This window comes from Columba livia, chromosome 31 (genome assembly GCF_036013475.1).
Source record: "Columba livia isolate bColLiv1 breed racing homer chromosome 31, bColLiv1.pat.W.v2, whole genome shotgun sequence".
Taxonomy (NCBI): Eukaryota; Metazoa; Chordata; class Aves; order Columbiformes; family Columbidae; genus Columba; species Columba livia.
Window position 1 is genome coordinate 555,158 of NC_088632.1, and position 23,622 is coordinate 578,779.

The 23,622-nt window shown below is 55.6% G+C and overlaps 1 protein-coding gene across 1 annotated transcript; it reads right to left on the bottom strand.

Annotated features, from left to right (window-relative positions):
• Positions 1-23,339, bottom strand: LOC135576819 (synaptophysin-like protein 1). Its single transcript, XM_065043971.1, has 5 exons — positions 23,011-23,339; positions 20,184-20,302; positions 19,038-19,248; positions 5,745-6,098; positions 1-3,557 (listed from the first exon to the last, which is right to left on the bottom strand). The coding sequence occupies exons 1-5, from the start codon at positions 23,077-23,079 to the stop codon at positions 3,450-3,452; spliced, it is 861 nt and encodes a 286-aa protein (XP_064900043.1). The 5' UTR covers positions 23,080-23,339; the 3' UTR covers positions 1-3,449.
• Between the last annotated feature and the right edge of the window lie 283 nt (positions 23,340-23,622).

Consider the following 23,622-nt stretch of genomic DNA (forward strand, 5'->3'; position numbering starts at 1 on the left):
TTCTACCAATCACGTCTTTATTGAGCCGCGGATAAGGGGGGGACGGGGACCCCCCCGATGGGGAGGAGGTGGGGGGGAGGGGACGCACCGGAGGGGGTGACCTGAACGTTGACACCCATGGGTGCCACAGGCTGCGGCCACCAATGGGAGTGTGATGGTGTCGGGCCCCGCCCCCGAGGGTGGGCGGGGCCACGGGGGGGTGGGGCACATGGGGTGACCGACACCCATGGGTGGAGCCCTGAGAGGGTGGAGGGGGAGGGGACAACTCGGGGGGGGGGGTCACAGTGGCCGTTGGTGGCAATGGGGAGTCAAGTGGAAGAGGCCAAGCCAACGGCTGGCCAATCGGAGAGCAGGAGGCCCTGATCTACTCAGTGATTGGCCATTGGGTCTTGATCTACTCAATGATTGGTCATTGGGTCTTGATCTACTCAATGATTGGACCAACTGGCCACCAGGTCTTGATCTACTCAATGATTGGACCAACTGGCCACCAGAAGGTCTTGATCTACTCAATGATTGGCCATTGGGTCTTGATCTACTCAATGATTGGACCAACCGGCCACCAGAAGGTCTTGATATACTCAATGATTGGCCATTGGGTCTTGATCTACTCAATGATTGGACCAACTGGCCATTGGGTCTTGATCTACTCAATGATTGGACCAATCGGCCACCAGAAGGTCTTGATCTACTCAACGATTGGCCATCGGGTCTTGATCTACTCAATGATTGGACCAACCGGCCACCAGAAGGTCTTGATCTACTCAATGATTGGCCATCGGGTCTTGTTCTACCCAATGATTGGACCGATTGGCCACCAGAAGCTCTTGATCAACTCAACTACTGGACCAATCAGCTACCAGGTCTTGATCTACTCAGTGATTGGACCAACCAACCAACCACCAGAAGGTCTTGATCTACTCAACAAGTGGACCAACCCAGGCCTAGAAGAACCCAAAACCATTCAACCACCACCAACCAATCACAAGCTTGACCTGAGCAACCAACTGGGCTTCAGACCTGGCCAATCAGAAGAGGCCAATCCAGATCTGCTCCAACCCAACCACCAATGGCCAAGCTCGGTCTTGACCAACCCTCAGACAGGCCAATCCAGGTCATGTCCAACCCCCACCCTGTTGACCAATCCCACGTCTGGGCCACCAACCAAGCACCAATGGTCACCACGACAAGATGGTGGCACAAGAACGACCCAACCAATGGCCAACCAATGGCCAACTTGACCAACCAATGGCCAACCAACGTCAACTTGGCCAACCAATGTCAACTTGGCCAACCAAGGACCAAACAACATCAACTTGGCCAGCCAATGGCCAACCAATGTCAACTGGACCAACCAAGGTCAACTGGACCAACCAATGGCCAACCAACGTCAACTGGACCAACCAATGTCATCTTGACCAACCAATGGCCAACCAACCTTAACTTGACCAACCAATGGCCAACCAACCTTAACTTGACCAACCAACGTCAACTTGACCAACCAAAGACCAAACAACATCAACTTGGCCAGCCAATGGCCAACTAAGGTCAAGTTGACCAACCAATGCCCAACCAATGTCAACTGGACCAACCAACATCAACTGGACCAACCAACGTCAACTGGACCAACCAACGTCAACTAGACCAAACAATGGCCAACCAACGTCAACTGGACCAACCAATGTCATCTTGACCAACCAATGGCCAACCAACCTTAACTTGACCAACCAATGGCCAACCAACGTCAACTGGACCAACCAACGTCAACTGGACCAACCAACGTCAACTGGACCAACCAATGGCCAACCAATGTCAACCTGAGCAACCAATGGCCAACCAATGGTCAACTGAACCAACCAATGGTCAACCAATGGTCAACTTGACCAACCAATGGCCAACGAAGGTCAACTTGACCAACCAATGGCCAACCAATGCTCAACTGAACCAACCAATGGCCAACCAATGCTCAACTGAACCAACCAATGGCCAACCAATGTCAACCTGAGCAACCAATGGCCAACCAATGGTCAACTGGATCAACCAATGGCCAACCAATGGTCAACTGGACCAACCAATGGCCAACCAATGTCAACTTGACCAACCAATGGTCAACCAATGGTCAACTGAACCAACCAATGGCCAACCAATGGTCAACTTGACCAACCAATGGCCAACCAATGGTCAACTGGATCAACCAATGGCCAACCAATGTCAACTTGACCAACCAATGGTCAACCAATGGTCAACTGAACCAACCAATGGTTAACCAATGGTCAACTGAACCAACCAATGGCCAACCAATGTCAACCTGAGCAACCAATGGCCAACCAATGGTCAACTGAACCAACCAATGGTCTACCAATGGTCAACTTGACCAACCAATGGCCAACGAAGGTCAACTTGACCAACCAATGGCCAACCAATGTCAACCTGAGCAACCAATGGCCAACCAATGGTCAACTGGATCAACCAATGGCCAACCAATGGTCAACTGGATCAACCAATGGCCAACGAATGTCAACTTGACCAACCAATGGCCAACGAAGGTCAACTGCACCAACCAATGGCCAACCAATGTCAACTTGACCAACCAATGGTCAACCAATGGTCAACTGAACCAACCAATGGTCAACCAATGGTCAACTGAACCAACCAATGGCCAACCAATGTCAACCTGAGCAACCAATGGCCAACCAATGGTCAACTGAACCAACCAATGGTCAACCAATGGTCAGCTTGACCAACCAATGGCCAACAAAGGTCAACTTGACCAACCAATGGCCAGCCAATGGTCAACTGAACCAACCAACGGCCAACCAACGTCAACTTGACCAGCCAATGGCCAACCAATGTCAACTTGACCAACCAATGGCCAACCAATGTCAACTTGACCAACCAATGGCCAACCAATGTCAACCTGACCAACCAATGACCAGCCAATGGTCAACTGAACCAACCAATGGCCAACCAATGTCAACTTGACCAGCCAATGGCCAACCAATGTCAACTTGACCAACCAATGGCCAACCAATGGTCAACTGAACCAACCAATGGCCAACCAATGGTCAACTGAACCAACCAATGGCCAACCAATGTCAACTTGACCAACCAATGGCCAACGAAGGTCAAGTGCACCAACCAATGGCCAACCAACGCCAACTCAACCAATCCCTGCGCAGCTCAAGCCGGAGAAGGCTCCAGTTGAGCCCAGTCCAGCCCAGTTTGAACTCGTGTCCTATGTCCCCACCTCCCCCTGCACCAATCACAGCTGATCCCCGGTCCGGCAGCCAATCAGAAGAGGCCACACCCAAAACTCACCCAAGACCAGCCCAAAATCATCAAGGGGGGGCAATTGAGATGGGGGGGATGGGAAGGACTCGAGATGGGGAGGGTGGGAAGGGGGGGGGGGGGGGAGGGTCATGTGGCAGTGGGCGTGGCGGTGGGCGGGGTCACACGGCGGGCGTGGTGGGGGGCGGGGCCGGGCGGTGGAACTCGGTCTCTTTGTAGACGAACCAGGAGCTGCCGACCCACAGGAGCAGGTTGAGGAAGCCGAAGATCTGGGGCGGGGGGGGGGGGAAACGGACCCAAAATGGGTCAAATTGGCCCCAAAATCCCACCCCAACCTGCCTCGGTTTCCCCCCGATGGCACCGACCCCCCAGCTGTGCCTCAGTTTCCCCCCCATTGCCCCCATTGTGTCCCCCATTGTCCCCATTGTGCCTCAGTTTCCCCCCCATTGCCCCCATTGTGTCCCCCATTGTGCCTCAGTTTCCCCCCCATTGCCCCCATTGTGTCCCCCATTGTCCCCATTGTGCCTCAGTTTCCCCCCCATTGCCCCCATTGTGTTCCCCATTGTGCCTCAGTTTCCCCCCCATTGGGTTCCCCCATTGTCCCCATTGTGCCTCAGTTTCCCCCCATTGCCCCCATTGTGCCTCAGTTTCCCCCCCATTGCCCCCATTGGGTCCCCCATTGCCCCCCATTGACCCCATTGTGCCTCAGTTTCCCCCCCATTGCCCCCATTGTGTCCCCCATTGACCCCATTGTGCCTCAGTTTCCCCCCCATTGTCCCCATTGTCCATCATTGAGTCCCCCATTGTCCCCATTGTCCCACACTGTCCCCCCATTGCCCCCCATTGTCCCCATTGTGCCTCAGTTTCCCCCCCATTGCCCCCATTGTGTCCCCCATTGCCCCCCATTGTCCCCATTGTGCCTCAGTTTCCCCCCCATTGCCCCCATTGTGTCCCCCATTGTCCCCCATTGTGCCTCAGTTTCCCCCCATTGCCCCCATTGTGTCCCCCATTGCCCCCCATTGCCCCCATTGTGTCCCTCATTGCCCCCCATTGTGTCCCCCATTGTCCCCATTGTGCCTCAGTTTCCCCCCCATTGCCCCCATTGTGTCCCCCATTGCCCCCATTGTCCCCATTGTGCCTCAGTTTCCCCCCCATTGGGTTCCCCCATTGGGTCCCCCATTGAGACCCACATTGTCCCACACTGTCCCCCCCATTGTCCCCCATTGTGCCTCAGTTTCCCCCCCATTGGGTTCCCCCATTGGGTCCCCCATTGAGACCCACATTGTCCCACACTGTCCCCCCCATTGTGCCTCAGTTTCCCCCCCATTGCCCCCACTGTCCCCCCATTGCCCCCCACTGTGTCCCCCATTGTCCCCATTGTGCCTCAGTTTCCCCCCCATTGCCCCCATTGTGTCCCCCATTGTCCCCATTGTGCCTCAGTTTCCCCCCCATTGCCCCCATTGTGTCCCCCATTGTCCCCATTGTGCCTCAGTTTCCCCCCCATTGCCCCCCATTGTGTCCCCCATTGTCCCCATTGTGCCTCAGTTTCCCCCCCATTGGGTTCCCCCATTGTCCCCATTGTCCCCATTGTGCCTCAGTTTCCCCCCCATTGTCCCCACTGTCCCCATCACCCACCACAGACACATTGAGGGACCCCATGGGGGGGCTCCCATTGGGGACACAGGTGACGCCCCCCCGGGTGCAGCCGGGCAGGGGGGCGCCCGTGGACGTCCTGATGTCCCCCCATTGTCCCCATTGCTGCCCACAGTCCCCCCATTGGCCCCATTGTCCCCATTGTGTCCCCCATTGCCCCCCATTGTCCCCCATTGTGCCTCAGTTTCCCCCCCATTGTCCCCATTGTGTCCCCCATTGTCCCCCACTGTCCCCATTGTGCCTCAGTTTCCCCCCCATTGTCCCCATTGTGTCCCCCATTGTCCCCCATTGTCCCCATTGTCCCAGACTGTCCCCCCATCGTCCCCCATTGTGTCCCCCATTGCCCCCCATTGTCCCCCATTGTGCCTCAGTTTCCCCCCCATTGTCCCCATTGTGTCCCCCATTGTCCCCCATTGTCCCCATTGTCCCACACTGTCCCCCCATTGCCCCCCATTGTGTCCCCCATTGCCCCCCATTGTCCCCATTGTGCCTCAGTTTCCCCCCCATTGCCCCCCATTGCCCCCCCCATTGTCCCCATCACCCACCACAGACACACTGAGGGACCCCATGGGGGGGTCCCATCCACCCCATTGTCCCCATTGCCCCCCATTGTCCCCCCCATTGTCCCACACTGTCCCCCCATTGCCCCCATTGTGTCCCCCATTGCCCCCCATTGTGTCCCCCATTGTCCCCATTGTGCCTCAGTTTCCCCCACATTGCCCCCCATTGTGTCCCCCATTGCCCCCCATTGCCCCCCATTGCCCCCATTGTGTCCCCCATTGCCCCCATTGTCCCCATTGTGCCTCAGTTCCCCCCCATTGTCCCCACTGTCCCCCCCACTGCCCCCCATTGTCCCCCCCATTGTCCCCACTGCCCCCATTGTGCCTCAGTTTCCCCCCCATTGGGTTCCCCCATTGTCCCCATTGTCCCCATTGTGCCTCAGTTTCCCCCCCATTGTCCCCATTGTCCCCATCACCCACCACAGACACATTGAGGGACCCCATGGGGGGGCTCCCATTGGGGACACAGGTGACGCCCCCCCGGGTGCAGCCGGGCAGGGGGGCGCCCGTGGACGTCCTGATGTCCCCAAGCGCTTTGGCCCAGGCCGACGAGCTCACCAGCCACAGGAAGGACAGCGCCACCGTGCACAGGAAGTCCTGGGGGGCACGGGGGGGGGGGGGACCCCAAAAGTGAGGGGGGGACCCCAAAAATCCGGGGGGGGGCGGTGGGGAACTATGGGGGAGACCCAATGGATATGAAGGTGGTGAGGGAGGAGAGTGGGAGGAACCAAGTGGTGCGGGTTATGGGGGGAGCCAGAAGTTGGGGGAGACCAAGTGGGGGGGAGAACAAAAGTGGGGGGACCCCAAGACCTGGGGGTGGGGAGGATAATTAGGGGGGACCCAAGTGCTACGGGTTATGGGGGGAGCCAGAAGTTGGGGGAGACCAAGTGCTACAGGTTATGGGGGGAGCCAGAAGTTGGGGGAGACCAAGTGCTACAGGTTATGGGGGGAGCCAGAAGTTGGGGGAGACCAAGTGCTACAGGTTATGGGGGGAGCCAGAAGTTGGGGGAGACCAAGTGTCACAAAAGTGGGGGGGACCCCAAAAGTGGGGGTGGGGAGGACAATTAGGGGGGACCCAAGTGCTACGGGTTATGGGGGGAGCCAGAAGTTGGGGGAGCCCAAGTGCTACAGGTTATGGGGGGAGCCAGAAGTTGGGGGAGCCCAAGTGCTACGGGTAATGGGGGGAGCCCAAGTGTCACGATAGTGGGGGGGAACCCCAAAAGTGAGGGGGGGACCCCAAAAATCCGGGGGGGGGGGTGGGGAACTATGGGGGAGACCCAATGGATATGAAGGTGGTGAGGGAGGAGAGTGGGAGGAACCAAGTGGTGCGGGTTATGGGGGGAGGCAGAAGGTGGGGGAGACCAAGTGGCACAAAAATGGGGGGGAGCACAAAAGTGGGGGGACCCCAAGACCTGGGGGTGGGGAGGATAATTAGGGGGGACCCAAGTGCTACAGGTTATGGGGGGAGCCAGAAGTTGGGGGAGCCCAAGTGCTACAGGTTATGGGGGGAGCCAGAAGTTGGGGGAGTCCAAGTGCTACAGGTTATGGGGGGAGCCAGAAGTTGGGGGAGACCAAGTGTCACAAAAGTGGGGGGGACCCCAAAAGTGGGGGTGGGGAGGACAGTTAGGGGGGACCCAAGTGCTACGGGTTATGGGGGGAGCCAGAAGTTGGGGGAAACCAAGTGCTACAGGTTGTGGGGGGAGCCCAAGTGTCACCATAGTGGGGGGGAACCCCAAAAGTGAGGGGGGGGACCCCAAAAATCCGGGGGGGGGGGGGGGTGGGGAACTATGGGGGAGACCCAATGGATATGAAGGTGGTGAGGGAGGAGAGTGGGAGGAACCAAGTGGTGCGGGTTATGGGGGGAGGTAGAAGGTGGGGGAGACCAAGTGGCACAGAAGTGGGGGGGACCCCAAAAGTGGGGGTGGGGAGGACAATTAGGGGGGGACCCAAGTGCTACGGGTTATGGGGGGAGCCAGAAGTTGGGGGAGCCCAAGTGCTACAGGTTATGGGGGGAGCCAGAAGTTGGGGGAGCCCAAGTGTCACAAAAGTGGGGGGGACCCCAAAAGTGGGGGTGGGGAGGACAATTAGGGGGGACCCAAGAGCTACGGGTTATGGGGGGAGCCAGAAGTTGGGGGAGACCAAGTGCTACAGGTTATGGGGGGAGCCCAAGTGTCACGATAGTGGGGGGGAACCCCAAAAGTGAGGGGGGGACCCCAAAAATCCGGGGGGGGGGGGGTGGGGAACTATGGGGGAGACCCAATGGATATGAAGGTGGTGAGGGGGGAGAGTGGGAGGAACCAAGTGGTGCGGGTTATGGGGGGAGGCAGAAGGTGGGGGAGACCAAGTGGGGGGGAGAACAAAAGTGGGGGGACCCCAAGACCTGGGGGTGGGGAGGATAATTAGGGGGGACCCAAGTGCTACGGGTTATGGGGGGAGCCAGAAGTTGGGGGAGACCAAGTGCTACAGGTTATGGGGGGAGCCAGAAGTTGGGGGAGTCCAAGTGCTACAGGTTATGGGGGGAGCCAGAAGTTGGGGGAGTCCAAGTGCTACAGGTTATGGGGGGAGCCAGAAGTTGGGGGAGTCCAAGTGCTATGGGTTATGGGGGGAGCCAGAAGTTGGGGGAGCCCAAGTGTCACAAAAGTGGGGGGGACCCCAAAAGTGGGGGTGGGGAGGACAATTAGGGGGGACCCAAGTGCTACGGGTTATGGGGGGAGCCAGAAGTTGGGAGAGTCCAAGTGCTACAGGTTATGGGGGGAGCCAGAAGTTGGGAGAGTCCAAGTGCTACAGGTTATGGGGGGAGCCAGAAGTTGGGAGAGTCCAAGTGCTACGGGTTATGGGGGGAGCCAGAAGTTGGGGGAGACCAAGTGCTACAGGTTATGGGGGGAGCCAGAAGTTGGGGGAGACCAAGTGCTACGGGTTATGGGGGGAGCCAGAAGTTGGGGGAGACCAAGTGCTACAGGTTATGGGGGGAGCCCAAGTGTCACGATAGTGGGGGGGAACCCCAAAAGTGAGGGGGGGACCCCAAAAATCCGGGGGGGGGGGCGTGGGGAACTATGGGGGAGACCCAATGGATATGAAGGTGGTGAGGGAGGAGAGTGGGAGGAACCAAGTGGTGCGGGTTATGGGGGGAGGCAGAAGGTGGGGGAGACCAAGTGGCACAGAAGTGGGGGGGACCCCAAAAGTGGGGGGACCCCAAGACCTGGGGGTGGGGAGGATAATTAGGGGGGAACCAAGTGCTACGGGTTATGGGGGGAGCCAGAAGTTGGGGGAGACCAAGTGCTACAGGTTATGGGGGGAGCCAGAAGTTGGGGGAGACCAAGTGCTACAGGTTATGGGGGGAGCCAGAAGTTGGGGGAGCCCAAGTGCTACAGGTTATGGGGGGAGCCAGAAGTTGGGGGAGACCAAGTGCTACGGGTTATGGGGGGAGCCAGAAGTTGGGGGAGACCAAGTGCTACAGGTTATGGGGGGAGCCAGAAGTTGGGGGAGACCAAGTGCTACGGGTTATGGGGGGAGCCAGAAGTTGGGAGAGTCCAAGTGCTACAGGTTATGGGGGGAGCCAGAAGTTGGGAGAGTCCAAGTGCTACGGGTTATGGGGGGAGCCAGAAGTTGGGGGAGACCAAGTGCTACAGGTTATGGGGGGAGCCAGAAGTTGGGAGAGTCCAAGTGCTACAGGTTATGGGGGGAGCCAGAAGTTGGGGGAGACCAAGTGCTACAGGTTATGGGGGGAGCCAGAAGTTGGGAGAGTCCAAGTGCTACGGGTTATGGGGGGAGCCAGAAGTTGGGGGAGCCCAAGTGTCACAAAAGTGGGGGGGACCCCAAAAGTGGGGGTGGGGAGGACAATTAGGGGGGACCCAAGTGCTACGGGTTATGGGGGGAGCCAGAAGTTGGGGGAAACCAAGTGCTACAGGTTGTGGGGGGAGCCCAAGTGTCACCATAGTGGGGGGGAACCCCAAAAGTGAGGGGGGGGACCCCAAAAATCCGGGGGGGGGGGGGGTGGGGAACTATGGGGGAGACCCAATGGATATGAAGGTGGTGAGGGAGGAGAGTGGGAGGAACCAAGTGGTGCGGGTTATGGGGGGAGGCAGAAGGTGGGAGAGTCCAAGTGCTACAGGTTATGGGGGGAGCCAGAAGTTGGGGGAGACCAAGTGCTACAGGTTATGGGGGGAGCCAGAAGTTGGGGGAGCCCAAGTGCTACAGGTTATGGGGGGAGCCAGAAGTTGGGGGAGCCCAAGTGTCACAAAAGTGGGGGGGACCCCAAAAGTGGGGGTGGGGAGGACAATTAGGGGGGACCCAAGTGCTACGGGTTATAGGGGGAGCCAGAAGTTGGGGGAGTCCAAGTGCTACAGGTTATGGGGGGAGCCCAAGTGTCACGATAGTGGGGGGGAACCCCAAAAGTGAGGGGGGGACCCCAAAAATCCGGGGGGGGGGGTGGGGAACTATGGGGGAGACCCAATGGATATGAAGGTGGTGAGGGAGGAGAGTGGGAGGAACCAAGTGGTGCGGGTTATGGGGGGAGGCAGAAGGTGGGAGAGTCCAAGTGCTACAGGTTATGGGGGGAGCCAGAAGTTGGGGGAGACCAAGTGCTACAGGTTATGGGGGGAGCCAGAAGTTGGGGGAGACCAAGTGCTACAGGTTATGGGGGGAGCCAGAAGTTGGGGGAGACCAAGTGCTACAGGTTATGGGGGGAGCCAGAAGTTGGGGGAGCCCAAGTGCTACAGGTTATGGGGGGAGCCAGAAGTTGGGGGAGCCCAAGTGTCACAAAAGTGGGGGGGACCCCAAAAGTGGGGGTGGGGAGGACAATTAGGGGGGACCCAAGTGCTACGGGTTATAGGGGGAGCCAGAAGTTGGGGGAGTCCAAGTGCTACAGGTTATGGGGGGAGCCCAAGTGTCACGATAGTGGGGGGGAACCCCAAAAGTGAGGGGGGGACCCCAAAAATCCGGGGGGGGGGGTGGGGAACTATGGGGGAGACCCAATGGATATGAAGGTGGTGAGGGAGGAGAGTGGGAGGAACCAAGTGGTGCGGGTTATGGGGGGAGGCAGAAGGTGGGGGAGACCAAGTGGCACAAAAATGGGGGGGGACCCCAAAAGTGGGGGGGACCCCAAGACCTGGGGGTGGGGAGGACAATAGGGGGGACCCAAGTGCTACGGGTTATGGGGGGAGCCAGAAGTTGGGGGAGACCAAGTGCTACGGGTTATGGGGGGGACCCCAAAATGTTGGTGGGAGACCCCAAAATGTGGGGGTGGGGATGACAATGGGGGGACCCCAAAATGTGGGGGAGGGGAGGACAATGGGGGGGACCCCAAAATGTTGGGGGGACCCCAAAATGTGGGGGAGGGGAGGACAATGGGGGGGACCCCAAAATGTGGGGGTGGGGAGGACAATGGGGGGACCCCAAAATGTGGGGGAGGGGAGGACAATGGGGGGGACCCCAAAATGTTGGGGGGACCCCAAAATGTGGGGGTGGGGAGGACAATGGGGGGGACCCCAAAATGTGGAGGAGGGGGAGGACAATGGGGGGGACCCCAAAATGTTGGGGGGACCCCAAAATGTGGGGGTGGGGAGGACAATGGGGGGACCCCAAAATGTGGGGGTGGGGAGGACAATGGGGGGGATCCATATATGTTGGGGGGGACCCCAAAATGTGGGGGTGGGGAGGAAAATTTGGGGGACCCCAAAATGTGGGGGGGACCCCAAAATGTGGGGGTGGGGAGGACAATGGGGGGGACCCCAAAATGTGGGGGTGGGGAGGACAATGGGGGGGACCCCAAAATGTGGGGGGACCCCAAAATGTGGGGGTGGGGAGGACAATGGAGGGGACCCCAAAATGTGGGGGTGGGGAGGACAATGTGGGGGACCCCAAAATGTTGGGGGGACCCCAAAATGTGGGGGTGGGGAGGACAATGGGGGGGTGGGGAGAACAATGGGGGGGATCCATATATGTTGGGGGGGACCCCAAAATGTGGGGGTGGGGAGGACAATGGGGGGGACCCCAAAATGTGGGGGTGGGGAGGAAAATTTGGGGGACCCCAAAATGTGGGGGGGACCCCAAAATGTGGGGGTGGGGAGGACAATGGGGGGGACCCCAAAATGTGGGGGGGACCCCAAAATGTGGGGGTGGGGAGGACAATGGGGGGGACCCCAAAATGTGGGGGGGACCCCAAAATGTGGGGGTGGGGAGGACAATGGGGGGGACCCCAAAATGTGGGGGTGGGGAGGACAATGGGGGGACCCCAAAATGTTGGGGGGACCCCAAAATGTGGGGGTGGGGAGGACAATGGGGGGACCCCAAAATGTGGGGGTGGTGAGGACAATGGGGGGGACCCCAAAATGTGGGGGTGGGGAGGACAATGGGGGGGACCCCAAAATGTTGGGGGGACCCCAAAATGTGGGGGTGGGGAGGACAATGGGGGGGACCCCAAAATGTTGGGGGGAACCCAAAATGTGGGGGTGTGGAGGACAATGGGGGGGACCCCAAAATGTTGGGGGAACCCCAAAATGTGGGGGTGGGGAGGACAATGGGGGGGACCCCAAAATGTTGGGGGGACCCCAAAATGTGGGGGTGTGGAGGACAATGGGGGGGACCCCAAAATGTTGGGGGGACCCCAAAATGTGGGGGTGGGGAGGACAATGGGGGGGACCCCAAAATGTTGGGGGGACCCCAAAATGTGGGGGTGTGGAGGACAATGGGGGGGACCCCAAAATGTTGGGGGGACCCCAAAATGTGGGGGTGGGGAGGACAATGGGGGGGACCCCAAAATGTGGGGGGGACCCCAAAATGTGGGGGGGACCCCAAAATGTGGGGGTGGGGAGGACAATGGGGGGGACCCCAAAATGTGGGGGGGACCCCAAAATGTGGGGGTGGGGAGGACAATGGGGGGGACCCCAAAATGTGGGGGTGGGGAGGACAATGGGGGGACCCCAAAATGTGGGGGTGGGGAGGACAACGGAGGGGACCCCAAAATGTGGGGGTGGGGAGGACAATGGGGGGAACCCAAGTGCTACAGGTTTGGGGGGACCCCAAAAGTGGGGGGACCCCAAAACTGGGGGGGACCCCAAAACCAAGGGGGGGACCCCAAAACCATGGGGGGGGACCCCAAAACCAAGGGGGGGGCACTTACCCCATGTCCTGTCCAGGGCAGCGAGAGGAGAGAAGTCAGCGGGTTATTGACCCCCCAAAACGTCCCCATGACCCCCAATGTGTCCCCAACCAGCACATGGGGGGGAAGGAACCGGACGGACGGACAGACAAGACCAAGACGGACGGACAGACAAGACCACGATGGACAAGACCAGGATGGACAAGATGAGGATGGACGGACAGACAAGATCAGGATGGACGGACAGACAAGATGAGGATGGACAGACAAGATGAGGATGGACGGATAGACAAGACCAGGATGGACGGATAGACAAGACCAGGATGGACGGACAGACGAGATCAGGATGGATGGACAGACAAGACCAGGATGGACGGACAGACAAGATCAGGATGGATGGATAGACAAGACCAAGATGGATAGAGACGACCAAGACGGACGGACGGATGGATGGAGAAGACCAAGATGAACAGAGAAGACCAAGATGGATGGAGATGAACAGGATGGATGGATAGAGATGACCAGGATGGACGGACAGAGGTGACCAGGATGGACGGAGAAGACCAAGATGGACAAGACCAAGATGGACGGAGGGAGATGGACAGATGGAGGTGACCAGGATGGACGGAGAAGACCAAGATGGACAAGACCAACATGGATGGATGGAGGTGACCAAGATGGTTGGAGATGACCAAGATGGATGGAGATGATCAAGATGGACAAGACCAAGATGGACGGAGATGACCAGGATGGATGGATGGAGATGACCAGGAGGGACAAGACCAAGATGGACAAGACCAAGATGGATGGAGAAGACCAAGATGGACGGAGATGACCAAGATGGATGGACGAAGATGACCAAGAGGGACGGAGAAGACCAAGATGGACAAGACCAAGATGGACAAGACCAAGATGGACAAGACCAAGATGGACAAGATCAAGACGGATGGATGGAGGTGACCAGGATGGATGGACAAGACCAAGACGGACAAGACCAAGACGGATGGACGGAGGTGACCAGGATGGATGGAGAAGACCAAGATGGACAAGACCAAGATGGACAAGACCAAGATGGACAAGATCAAGACGGATGGATGGAGGTGACCAGGATGGATGGAGAAGACCAAGATGGACAAGACCAAGATGGACAAGACCAAGATGGACAAGACCAAGATGGACAAGATCAAGACGGATGGATGGAGGTGACCAGGATGGATGGATGGAGGTGACCAGGATGGATGGAGAAGACCAAGATGGATGGACAAGACCAAGACGGACAAGACCAAGACGGACAAGACCAAGACGGATGGATGGACATGACCAAGATGGATGAAGGATGGACGGAGATGACCAGAAGTGATGGACAAGACCAAGATGGACAAGACCAAGACGGACGGATGGAGACGGACGGATGGAGACGGACGGATGGAGGTGACCAAGATGGACGGAGAAGACCAAGATGGACGGAGAAGACCAAGATGGACGGAGATGACCAAGATGGACAAGACCAAGATGGATGGATGGAGGTGACCAGGATGGATGGAGAAGACCAAGATGGACAAGACCAAGACGGACAAGACCAAGACGGATGGACGGAGGTGACCAGGATGGATGGAGAAGACCAAGATGGACAAGACCAAGATGGACAAGACCAAGACGGACAAGACCAAGATGGACAAGACCAAGACGGACAAGACCAAGACGGACAAGACCAAGATGGACAAGACCAAGATGGACAAGACCAAGACGGACAAGACCAAGACGGACAAGACCAAGATGGACAAGACCAAGACGGACAAGACCAAGATGGATGGACGGAGGTGACCAGGATGGATGGAGAAGACCAAGACGGACAAGACCAAGACGGATGGACGGAGGTGACCAAGATGGACAAGACCAAGACGGTTGGATGGAGGTGACCAGGATGGATGGAGAAGACCAGGATAGATGGACAAGACCAAGACGGACAAGACCAAGATGGACAAGACCAAGATGGACAAGACCAAGATGGACAAGACCAAGATGGACAAGACCAAGACGGATGGACGGAGGTGACCAGAATGGATGGACAAGACCAAGATGGACAAGACCAAGATGGACAAGACCAAGACGGATGGATGGAGAAGACCAAGATGGACAAGACCAAGATGGACAAGACCAAGATAGACAAGATCAAGATAGACGGATGGAGGTGACCAGGATGGATGGAGAAGACCAAGACGGACAAGACCAAGACGGACAAGACCAAGATGGACAAGACCAAGACGGATGGATGGACATGACCAAGACGGACAAGACCAAGATGGATGGACGGAGGTGACCAGGATGGATGGAGAAGACCAAGACGGACAAGACCAAGATGGACAAGACCAAGATGGACAAGATCAAGACGGATGGATGGAGGTGACCAGGATGGATGGAGAAGACCAAGATGGACAAGACCAAGATGGACAAGACCAAGATGGACAAGACCAAGATGGACAAGATCAAGACGGATGGATGGAGGTGACCAGGATGGATGGACAAGACCAAGATGGACAAGACCAAGACGGACAAGACCAAGACGGATGGATGGAGGTGACCAGGATGGATGGAGAAGACCAAGATGGACAAGATCAAGACGGATGGATGGAGATGACCAGGATGGATGGATGGAGGTGACCAGGATGGATGGAGAAGACCAAGATGGATGGACAAGACCAAGACGGACAAGACCAAGACGGACAAGACCAAGACGGACAAGACCAAGACGGACAAGACCAAGACGGATGGATGGACATGACCAAGATGGATGAAGGATGGACGGAGATGACCAGAAGTGATGGACAAGACCAAGATGGACAAGACCAAGACGGACGGATGGAGACGGACGGATGGAGACGGACGGATGGAGACGGACGGATGGAGACGGACGGATGGAGGTGACCAAGATGGACGGAGAAGACCAAGATGGACGGAGAAGACCAAGATGGACGGAGAAGACCAAGATGGACGGAGATGACCAAGATGGACAAGACCAAGATGGATGGATGGAGGTGACCAGGATGGATGGAGAAGACCAAGATGGACAAGACCACGATAGATGGATGGAGATGACCAGGATGGATGGAGAAGACCAAGATGGACAAGACCAAGACGGACAAGACCAAGACGGATGGACGGAGGTGACCAGGATGGACGGAGAAGACCAAGACGGACAAGACCAAGATGGACAAGACCAAGACGGACAAGACCAAGATGGACAAGACCAAGATGGACAAGACCAAGACGGACAAGACCAAGACGGACAAGACCAAGATGGACAAGACCAAGACGGACAAGACCAAGATGTACAAGACCAAGACGGACAAGACCAAGATGGATGGACGGAGGTGACCAAGATGGACAAGACCAAGACGGTTGGATGGAGGTGACCAGGATGGATGGAGAAGACCAGGATAGATGGACAAGACCAAGACGGACAAGACCAAGATGGACAAGACCAAGATGGACAAGACCAAGATGGACAAGACCAAGACGGATGGACGGAGGTGACCAGAATGGATGGACAAGACCAAGATGGACAAGACCAAGATGGACAAGACCAAGACGGATGGATGGAGAAGACCAAGATGGACAAGACCAAGACGGATGGATGGAGAAGACCAAGATGGACAAGACCAAGATGGACAAGACCAAGATAGACAAGATCAAGATAGACGGATGGAGGTGACCAGGATGGATGGAGAAGACCAAGACGGACAAGACCAAGACGGACAAGACCAAGATGGACAAGACCAAGACGGATGGATGGACATGACCAAGACGGACAAGACCAAGATGGATGGACGGAGGTGACCAGGATGGATGGAGAAGACCAAGACGGACAAGACCAAGATGGACAAGACCAAGATGGACAAGATCAAGACGGATGGATGGAGGTGACCAGGATGGATGGAGAAGACCAAGATGGACAAGACCAAGATGGACAAGACCAAGACGGACAAGATCAAGATGGACAAGATCAAGACGGATGGATGGAGGTGACCAGGATGGATGGAGAAGACCAAGAAGGACAAGACCAAGACGGACAAGACCAAGACGGATGGACGGAGGTGACCAGGATGGATGGACGGAGAAGACCAGGATAGATGGACAAGACCAAGACGGACAAGACCAAGACGGACAAGACCAAGATGGATGGATGGAGGTGACCAGGATGGATGGAGATGACCAAGATGGACAAGACCAAGACGGATGGACGGAGGTGACCAAGATGGATGGAGGATGGACGGAGATGACCAGAAGTGATGGACAAGACCAAGATGGACAAGACCAAGATGGACGGATGGAGATGACCAGGATGGATGGATGGAGGTGACCAGGATGGATGGAGAAGACCAAGATGGACGGAGAAGACCAAGATGGACGGATGGAGGTGACCAGGATGGATGGACAAGACCAAGACGGACAAGACCAAGACGGATGGATGGAGGTGACCAGGATGGATGGAGAAGACCAAGATGGACAAGACCAAGATGGACAAGACCAAGATGGACAAGACCAAGATGGACAAGATCAAGACGGATGGATGGAGGTGACCAGGATGGATGGACAAGACCAAGACGGACAAGACCAAGACGGACAAGACCAAGACGGATGGATGGAGGTGACCAGGATGGATGGACAAGACCAAGATGGATGGAGGATGGACGGAGATGACCAGGAGTGATGGACAAGACCAAGATGGACAAGACCAAGATGGACGGATGGAGATGGACGGATGGAGATGGACGGATGGAGATGGACGGATGGAGGTGACCAAGATGGACGGAGATGACCAGGAGGGATGGAGAAGACCATGATGGATGGATGGGGAAGACCAGGATGGATGGATGGAGAATGGAGAAGACCAAGATGGATGGATGGACATGACCAAGATGGACAGAGATGACCAAGATGGACGGACGGAGGTGACCAAGACGGACGGAGATGACCAAGATGGACAAGACCAACATGGATGGACGGAGGTGACCAGGATGGACGGAGAAGACCAAGATGGACAAGACCAAGATGGACAAGACCAAGATGGACAAGACCAAGATGGACAAGACCAAGATAGACGGATGGAGATGACCAGGATGGATGGATGGAGGTGACCAGGATGGATGGACAAGACCAAGATGGACAAGACCAAGATGGACAAGACCAAGACGGATGGACGGAGGTGACCAGGATGGATGGAGAAGACCAGGATGGATGGAGAAGACCAGGATGGATGGAGAAGACCAGGATGGACAAGACCAAGATAGATGGACGGAGGTGACCAGGATGGATGTACAAGACCAATACGGACAAGACCAAGATGGATGAAGGATGGACGGAGATGACCAGAAGTGATGGACAAGACCAAGATGGACAAGACCAAGATGGACAAGACCAAGACGGACGGATGGAGACGGACGGATGGAGACGGACGGAGAAGACCAAGATGGATGGATGGAGGTGACCAGGATGGATGGAGAAGACCAAGATGGACAAGACCAAGACGGACAAGACCAAGACGGACAAGACCAAGACGGACAAGACCAAGACGGATGGATGGAGGTGACCAGGATGGATGGACAAGACCAAGATGGACAAGACCAAGATAGATGGATGGAGATGACCAGGATGGATGGAGAAGACCAAGATGGATGGACAAGACCAAGATGGACAAGACCAAGATGGACAAGACCAAGATGGACAAGATCAAGACGGATGGATGGAGGTGACCAAGACGGATGGATGGAGAAGACCAAGATGGATGGATGGAGAAGACCAAGATGGACAAGACCAAGATGGACAAGACCAAGATGGATGGATGGAGGTGACCAGGATGGATGGAGAAAACCAGGATGGACAAGACCAAGACGGATGGATGGAGGTGACCAGGATGGATGGAGAAGACCAGGATAGATGGACAAGACCAAGATGGACAAGACCAAGACGGACAAGACCAAGATGGATGGATGGAGGTGACCAGGATGGATGGAGAAAACCAGGATGGACAAGACCAAGACGGATGGATGGAGGTGACCAGGATGGATGGAGAAGACCAGGATAGATGGACAAGACCAAGATGGACAAGACCAAGACGGACAAGACCAAGATGGATGGACGGAGGTGACCAGGATGGACGGAGAAGACCAAGACGGACAAGACCAAGACGGACAAGATCAAGATGGACAAGATCAAGATGGATGGATGGAGGTGACCAGGATGGACGGAGAAGACCAAGACGGACAAGACCAAGATCGACAAGACCAAGACGGACAAGACCAAGACGAACAAGACCAAGACGGATGGACGGAGGTGACCAGGATGGATGGACAAGACCAAGACGGACAAGACCATGACGGACAGACAGACAAGCCCGCGCCGGACAGCCGGCCGAGCCCGCGAGGCGCGGCGCTCACCAGGAGGGGCAGGCGGGCGCCCGCGCGGCGGTACAGGTGCATGTAGGCCAGGTAGAGCGCGGCGGCGGCCGTGCTGCCCAGGAAGGCCAACGCGGCCACGGCCACGAAGAACTGCGCCGCCCCCGAGAAGTCGCCCACCAGGTGCACGTCCTGCGCCCACGTCTGGTTGCACAGCCCGGGCAACGAGGGCCAGAAGGTGGCCTGGTTCAACCTGGGTCACGACAACGGGGGGGGGGGGTTGGGATTTCCGGAGCCTTCTAGAACCTTCTAGAACCCTCTTGGGCCTTCTAGAACCTTCTTGGGCCTTCTTGGGCCTCCTAGAACCTTCTTGGGCCTCCTAGAACCCTCTTGGGCCTTCTAGAACCCTCTTGGGCCTCCTAGAACCCTCTTGGGCCTCCTAGAACCCTCTTGGGCCTTCTTGGGCCTCCTAGAACCTTCTTGGGCCTCATAGAACCCTCTTGGGCCTCATAGAACCCTCTTGGGCCTCCTAGAACCCTCTTGGGCCTTCTTGGGCCTCCGAGAACCCTCTTGGGCCTTCTAGAACCCTCTTGGGCCTCCTAGAACCCTCTTGGGCCTTCTTGGGTCTCCTAGAACCTTCTAGAACCCTCTTGGGTCTCCTAGAACCCTCTTGGGTATTCTTGGGCCTCCTAGAACCCTCTTGGGCCTCCTAGAACCCTCTTCGGCCTTCTTAGGGGCTCCTAGAACCCTCTTTGGGCTCCTAGAACCTTCTAGAACCCTCTTGGGCCCTCTAGAACCTTCTTAGATCTTCCACCATCTCCCATGATATCCAGGAGCTGGTTGGGCCTTCTAGAACCTTCTTGGGCCTTCTAGAACCCTCTTGGACCTTCTAGAACCCTCTTGGACCTTCCACCATCTCCCATGATGTCCAAGAGCTGGTTGGACCTTCTAGAACCTTCTTGGACCTTCTAGAACCCTCTTGGACCTTCTAGAACCCTCTTGGACCTTCTAGAACCTTCCTGGACCTTCTAGAACCCTCTTGGACCTTCTAGAACCCTCTTGGACCTTCTAGAACCTACCTTGACTTCCCACCACCTCCCAACCCAGAAGACCCGATGAGCCAATCAAACGGCTCCACCCACCTGGCCCCGCCCCCCCAGCCTCTCCCCGCCCAATCAGGGGCCTCACCGGAAGGGGTAGGCGAAGGCGGCGCTGACGGTGACGTCTGATTGGTTGGAGCAGCTGACGCGGAAGGAGACGGCGCCGCTGTACCCGCCCACCGTGGCGAAGGCGAAGATGGAGAAAAACTGGCGGGAAATGGGCAAAAACGGGGATTTGCACCCAAAACGGAGCCGGGGGGGAGGGGGAGGGAACCAAAGGGGGACACGGTTCCAATTTGGAACCAAAATTTCCCAAATTCAAAATTTCCCAAATTCAAAATTTTCAAAATTCAAAATTTCCAAAATTCAAAATTTCCCAAAATTCAAAATTTCCCAAATTCAAAATTTCCAAAATTTCCAAAATTTCCAAAATTCAAAATTTCCAAAATTCAAAATTTCCAAAATTCAAAATTTCCAAAATTTCCAAAATGCAAAATTTCCAAAATTTCCAAAATGCAAATTTTCCCAAATTCAAAATTTCCCACATTCAAAATCTCCAAAATTTTAAATTTCCCAAATTCAAAGTTTCCCAAATTCAAAATCTCCCAAATTCAAAAGTTCCCACATTCAAAATTTCCAAAATTCAAAATTTCCAAAATTCAAAATTTCCAAAATTTCCAAAATGCAAATTTTCCCAAATTCAAAATCTCCCAAATTCAAAAGTTCCAAAATTCAAAAGTTCCCACATTCAAAATCTCCAAAATTCAAAATCTCCAAAATGCAAAATCTACCAAATTCAAATTTTCCCAAATGCAAAATTTCCCAAATGCAAAAGTTCCAAAATTCAAAATCTCCCAAATTCAAAATCTCCCAAATTCAAAATCTCCCAAATTCAAAATTTCCCAAATGCAAATTTTCCCAAATGCAAATTTTCCCAAATTTTAAAGTTCCCAAGTTCTAAAGTTCCCAAATTCAAAATCTCCCAAATTCAAAAGTTCCCAAAGTCAAAATTTCTCAAATCCAAAATTTCCCAAATGCAAATTTTCCCAAATTCTAAAGTTCCCAAATTCTAAATCTCCCAAATTCAAAGTTTCCAAAATCCAAAAGTTCCCAAATTCAAAAGTTCCCAAATTCAAAAGTTCCCAAATTCTAAATCTCCCAAATTCAAAGTTTCCCAAATTCAAAATTTCCCAAATTCAAAATTTCCCAAATTCAAAGTTTCCCAAATTCAAAATCTCCAAAATTCAAAATCTCCAAAATTCAAAATCTCCAAAATTCAAAATCTCCAAAATTCAAAATCTCCAAAATCTCCAAAATTTCCCAAATTTCCAAAATGCAAATTTTCCCAAATTCAAAATTTCCCACATTCAAAATCTCCAAAATTCTAAATTTCCCAAATTCAAAGTTTCCCAAATTCAAAATCTCCCAAATTCAAAATCTCCCAAATTCAAAATCTCCCAAATTCAAAATCTCCCAAATTCAAAAGTTCCCACATTCAAAATCTCCAAAATTCAAATTCTCCAAAATTCAAAATCTACCAAATTCAAATTTTCCCAAATTCAAAATCTCCCAAATTCTAAATCTCCAAGTTTTCAAATTCCCAAATTTCCCAATTTTCAAAATTTCCCAATTTTCAAAATTTTCCAATTTTCAAAATTTTCCTCCCAGTTCATCCCAGTGACTCCCATTGACCCTCCCAGTCCATCCCAGTCCCTCCCAGTCCATCCCAGTCCCTCCCAGTTCATCCCAGTCCCTCCCAGTTCATCCCAGTCCCTCCCATTGACTCTCCCAGTGCCTCCCATCTCCTCCCAGTTCATCCCAGTGACTCCCATTGACCCTCCCAGTCCCTCCCAGTTCATCCCAGCCCATCCCAGTCCCTCCCAGTCCATCCCAGTTCATCCCAGTCCCTCCCAGTTCATCCCAGTCCCTCCCAGTTCATCCCAGTGACCCCTCAGTACATTCCCGTCTCCTCCCAGTGCCTCCCAGTCCATCCCAGTTCATCCCAGTGACCCTCCCAGTGCTCCCAGTGACTCCCATTGACCATCCCAGTCCACCCCAGTGTCTCCCACTCTCACTTAAGCTCTTTCCCAGTTCATCCCAGTTCCCCCCAGTATCACTTAGAGGGACCTCCCAGTGACCCCCATTGACCCTTCCAGTCCCTCCCAGTTCATCCCAGTGACTCCCATTGACCCTCCCAGTCCATCCCAGTTCATCCCAGCCCATCCCAGTTCATCCCAGTCCCTCCCAGTTCATCCCATTGACCTTCCCAGTGCCTCCCAGTCCCCCCCAGTTCATCCCAGTTCATCCCAGTGACCCCTCAGTACATTCCCATCTCCTCCCAGTCCATCCCAGTCCCCCCCAGTCCATCCCAGTCCCTCCCAGTCCATCCCAGTCCCTCCCATTGACCCTCCCAGTCCCTCCCAGTCCCCCCCAGTCCATCCCAGTCCCTCCCAGTCCATCCCAGTCCCTCCCAGTGACCCTCCCAGTCCATCCCAGTCCCCCCCAGTCCATCCCAGTCCCTCCCAGTCCATCCCAGTCCCTCCCAGTCCATCCCAGTGACTCCCATTGAACCTCCCAGTCCATCCCAGTGACTCCCATTGACTGTCCCAGTGCCTCCCAGTTCATCCCAGTTCATCCCAGTGACCTCTCAGTACATTCCCATCTCCTCCCAGTCCATCCCAGTCCCTCCCACTCCCTCCCAGTCCCTCCCAGTCCCCCCCAGTCCCTCCCAGTCCCTCCCAGTCCCCCCAGTCCCCCCAGTCCCCATTCATTCCCATTCTCACCCACTGCAGGCCCCGCACCAGCCCCAGCGGCTCCCCCAGTGCTCCCAGTCCCTCCCAGTCCCATCCCAGTCCATCCCAGTCCCCCCCAGTCCCCCCCAGTCCCTCCCAGTCCCCATTCATTCCCATTCTCACCCACTGCAGGCCCCGCACCAGCCCCAGCGGCTCCCGCAGCGGCTCCAGCTGCAGCCGCCACCCCGACATCTTCCCGCCGCGCCGGAACTGACGTCACCACGCACGGTGTGGGAGGGGAAAAAGGCGGGGCAGGATCCCGCGCGGCTCGTTTGCATAGCCGGCCACGCCCACCGCTCTGCTCATTTGCATTAAAGGCGCGCCGAGTGCTCTCAGTGCCGCTCCCCAGTCCTACATAACTCCCCGTGGCCACGCCCATCGCTCTGCTCATTTGCATAAAAGGCGCGCCGGGTGCTCTCAATGCCGCACCCCAGTCCTACATAACTCCTCGTGGCCACGCCCACCGCTCTGCTCATTTGCATAAAAGGCGCGCCGAGTGCTCTCAGTGCCGCTCCCCAGTAATACATAACTCCCCGTGGCCACGCCCACCGCTCTGCTCATTTGCATAAAAGGCGCGCCCGATGCTCTCAATGCCTCTCCCCGGTCCTACATAACCCCCCGTGGCCACGCCCACCGCTCTGCTCATTTGCATAAAAGGCGCGCCTGATGCTCTCAATGCCACTTCCCCGCCCTACATAACTCCCCGTGGCCACGCCCACCGCCCTGCTCATTTGC

Excerpts from the sequence above, each read along its gene's own strand:
- LOC135576819 (XM_065043971.1), bottom strand. The coding sequence starts at position 23,079 with ATGTCGGGGTGGCGGCTGCAGCTGGAGCCGCTGCGGGAGCCGCTGGGG. Across the intron at positions 19,249-20,183 it reads GCCTTCGCCTACCCCTTCCG|GTTGAACCAGGCCACCTTCT; the intron begins GTGAGGCCCCTG and ends GTCGTGACCCAG. Across the intron at positions 3,558-5,744 it reads GACAATGGGGGGGAACTGAG|ATCTTCGGCTTCCTCAACCT; the intron begins GCACAATGGGGA and ends CCCCCGCCCCAG.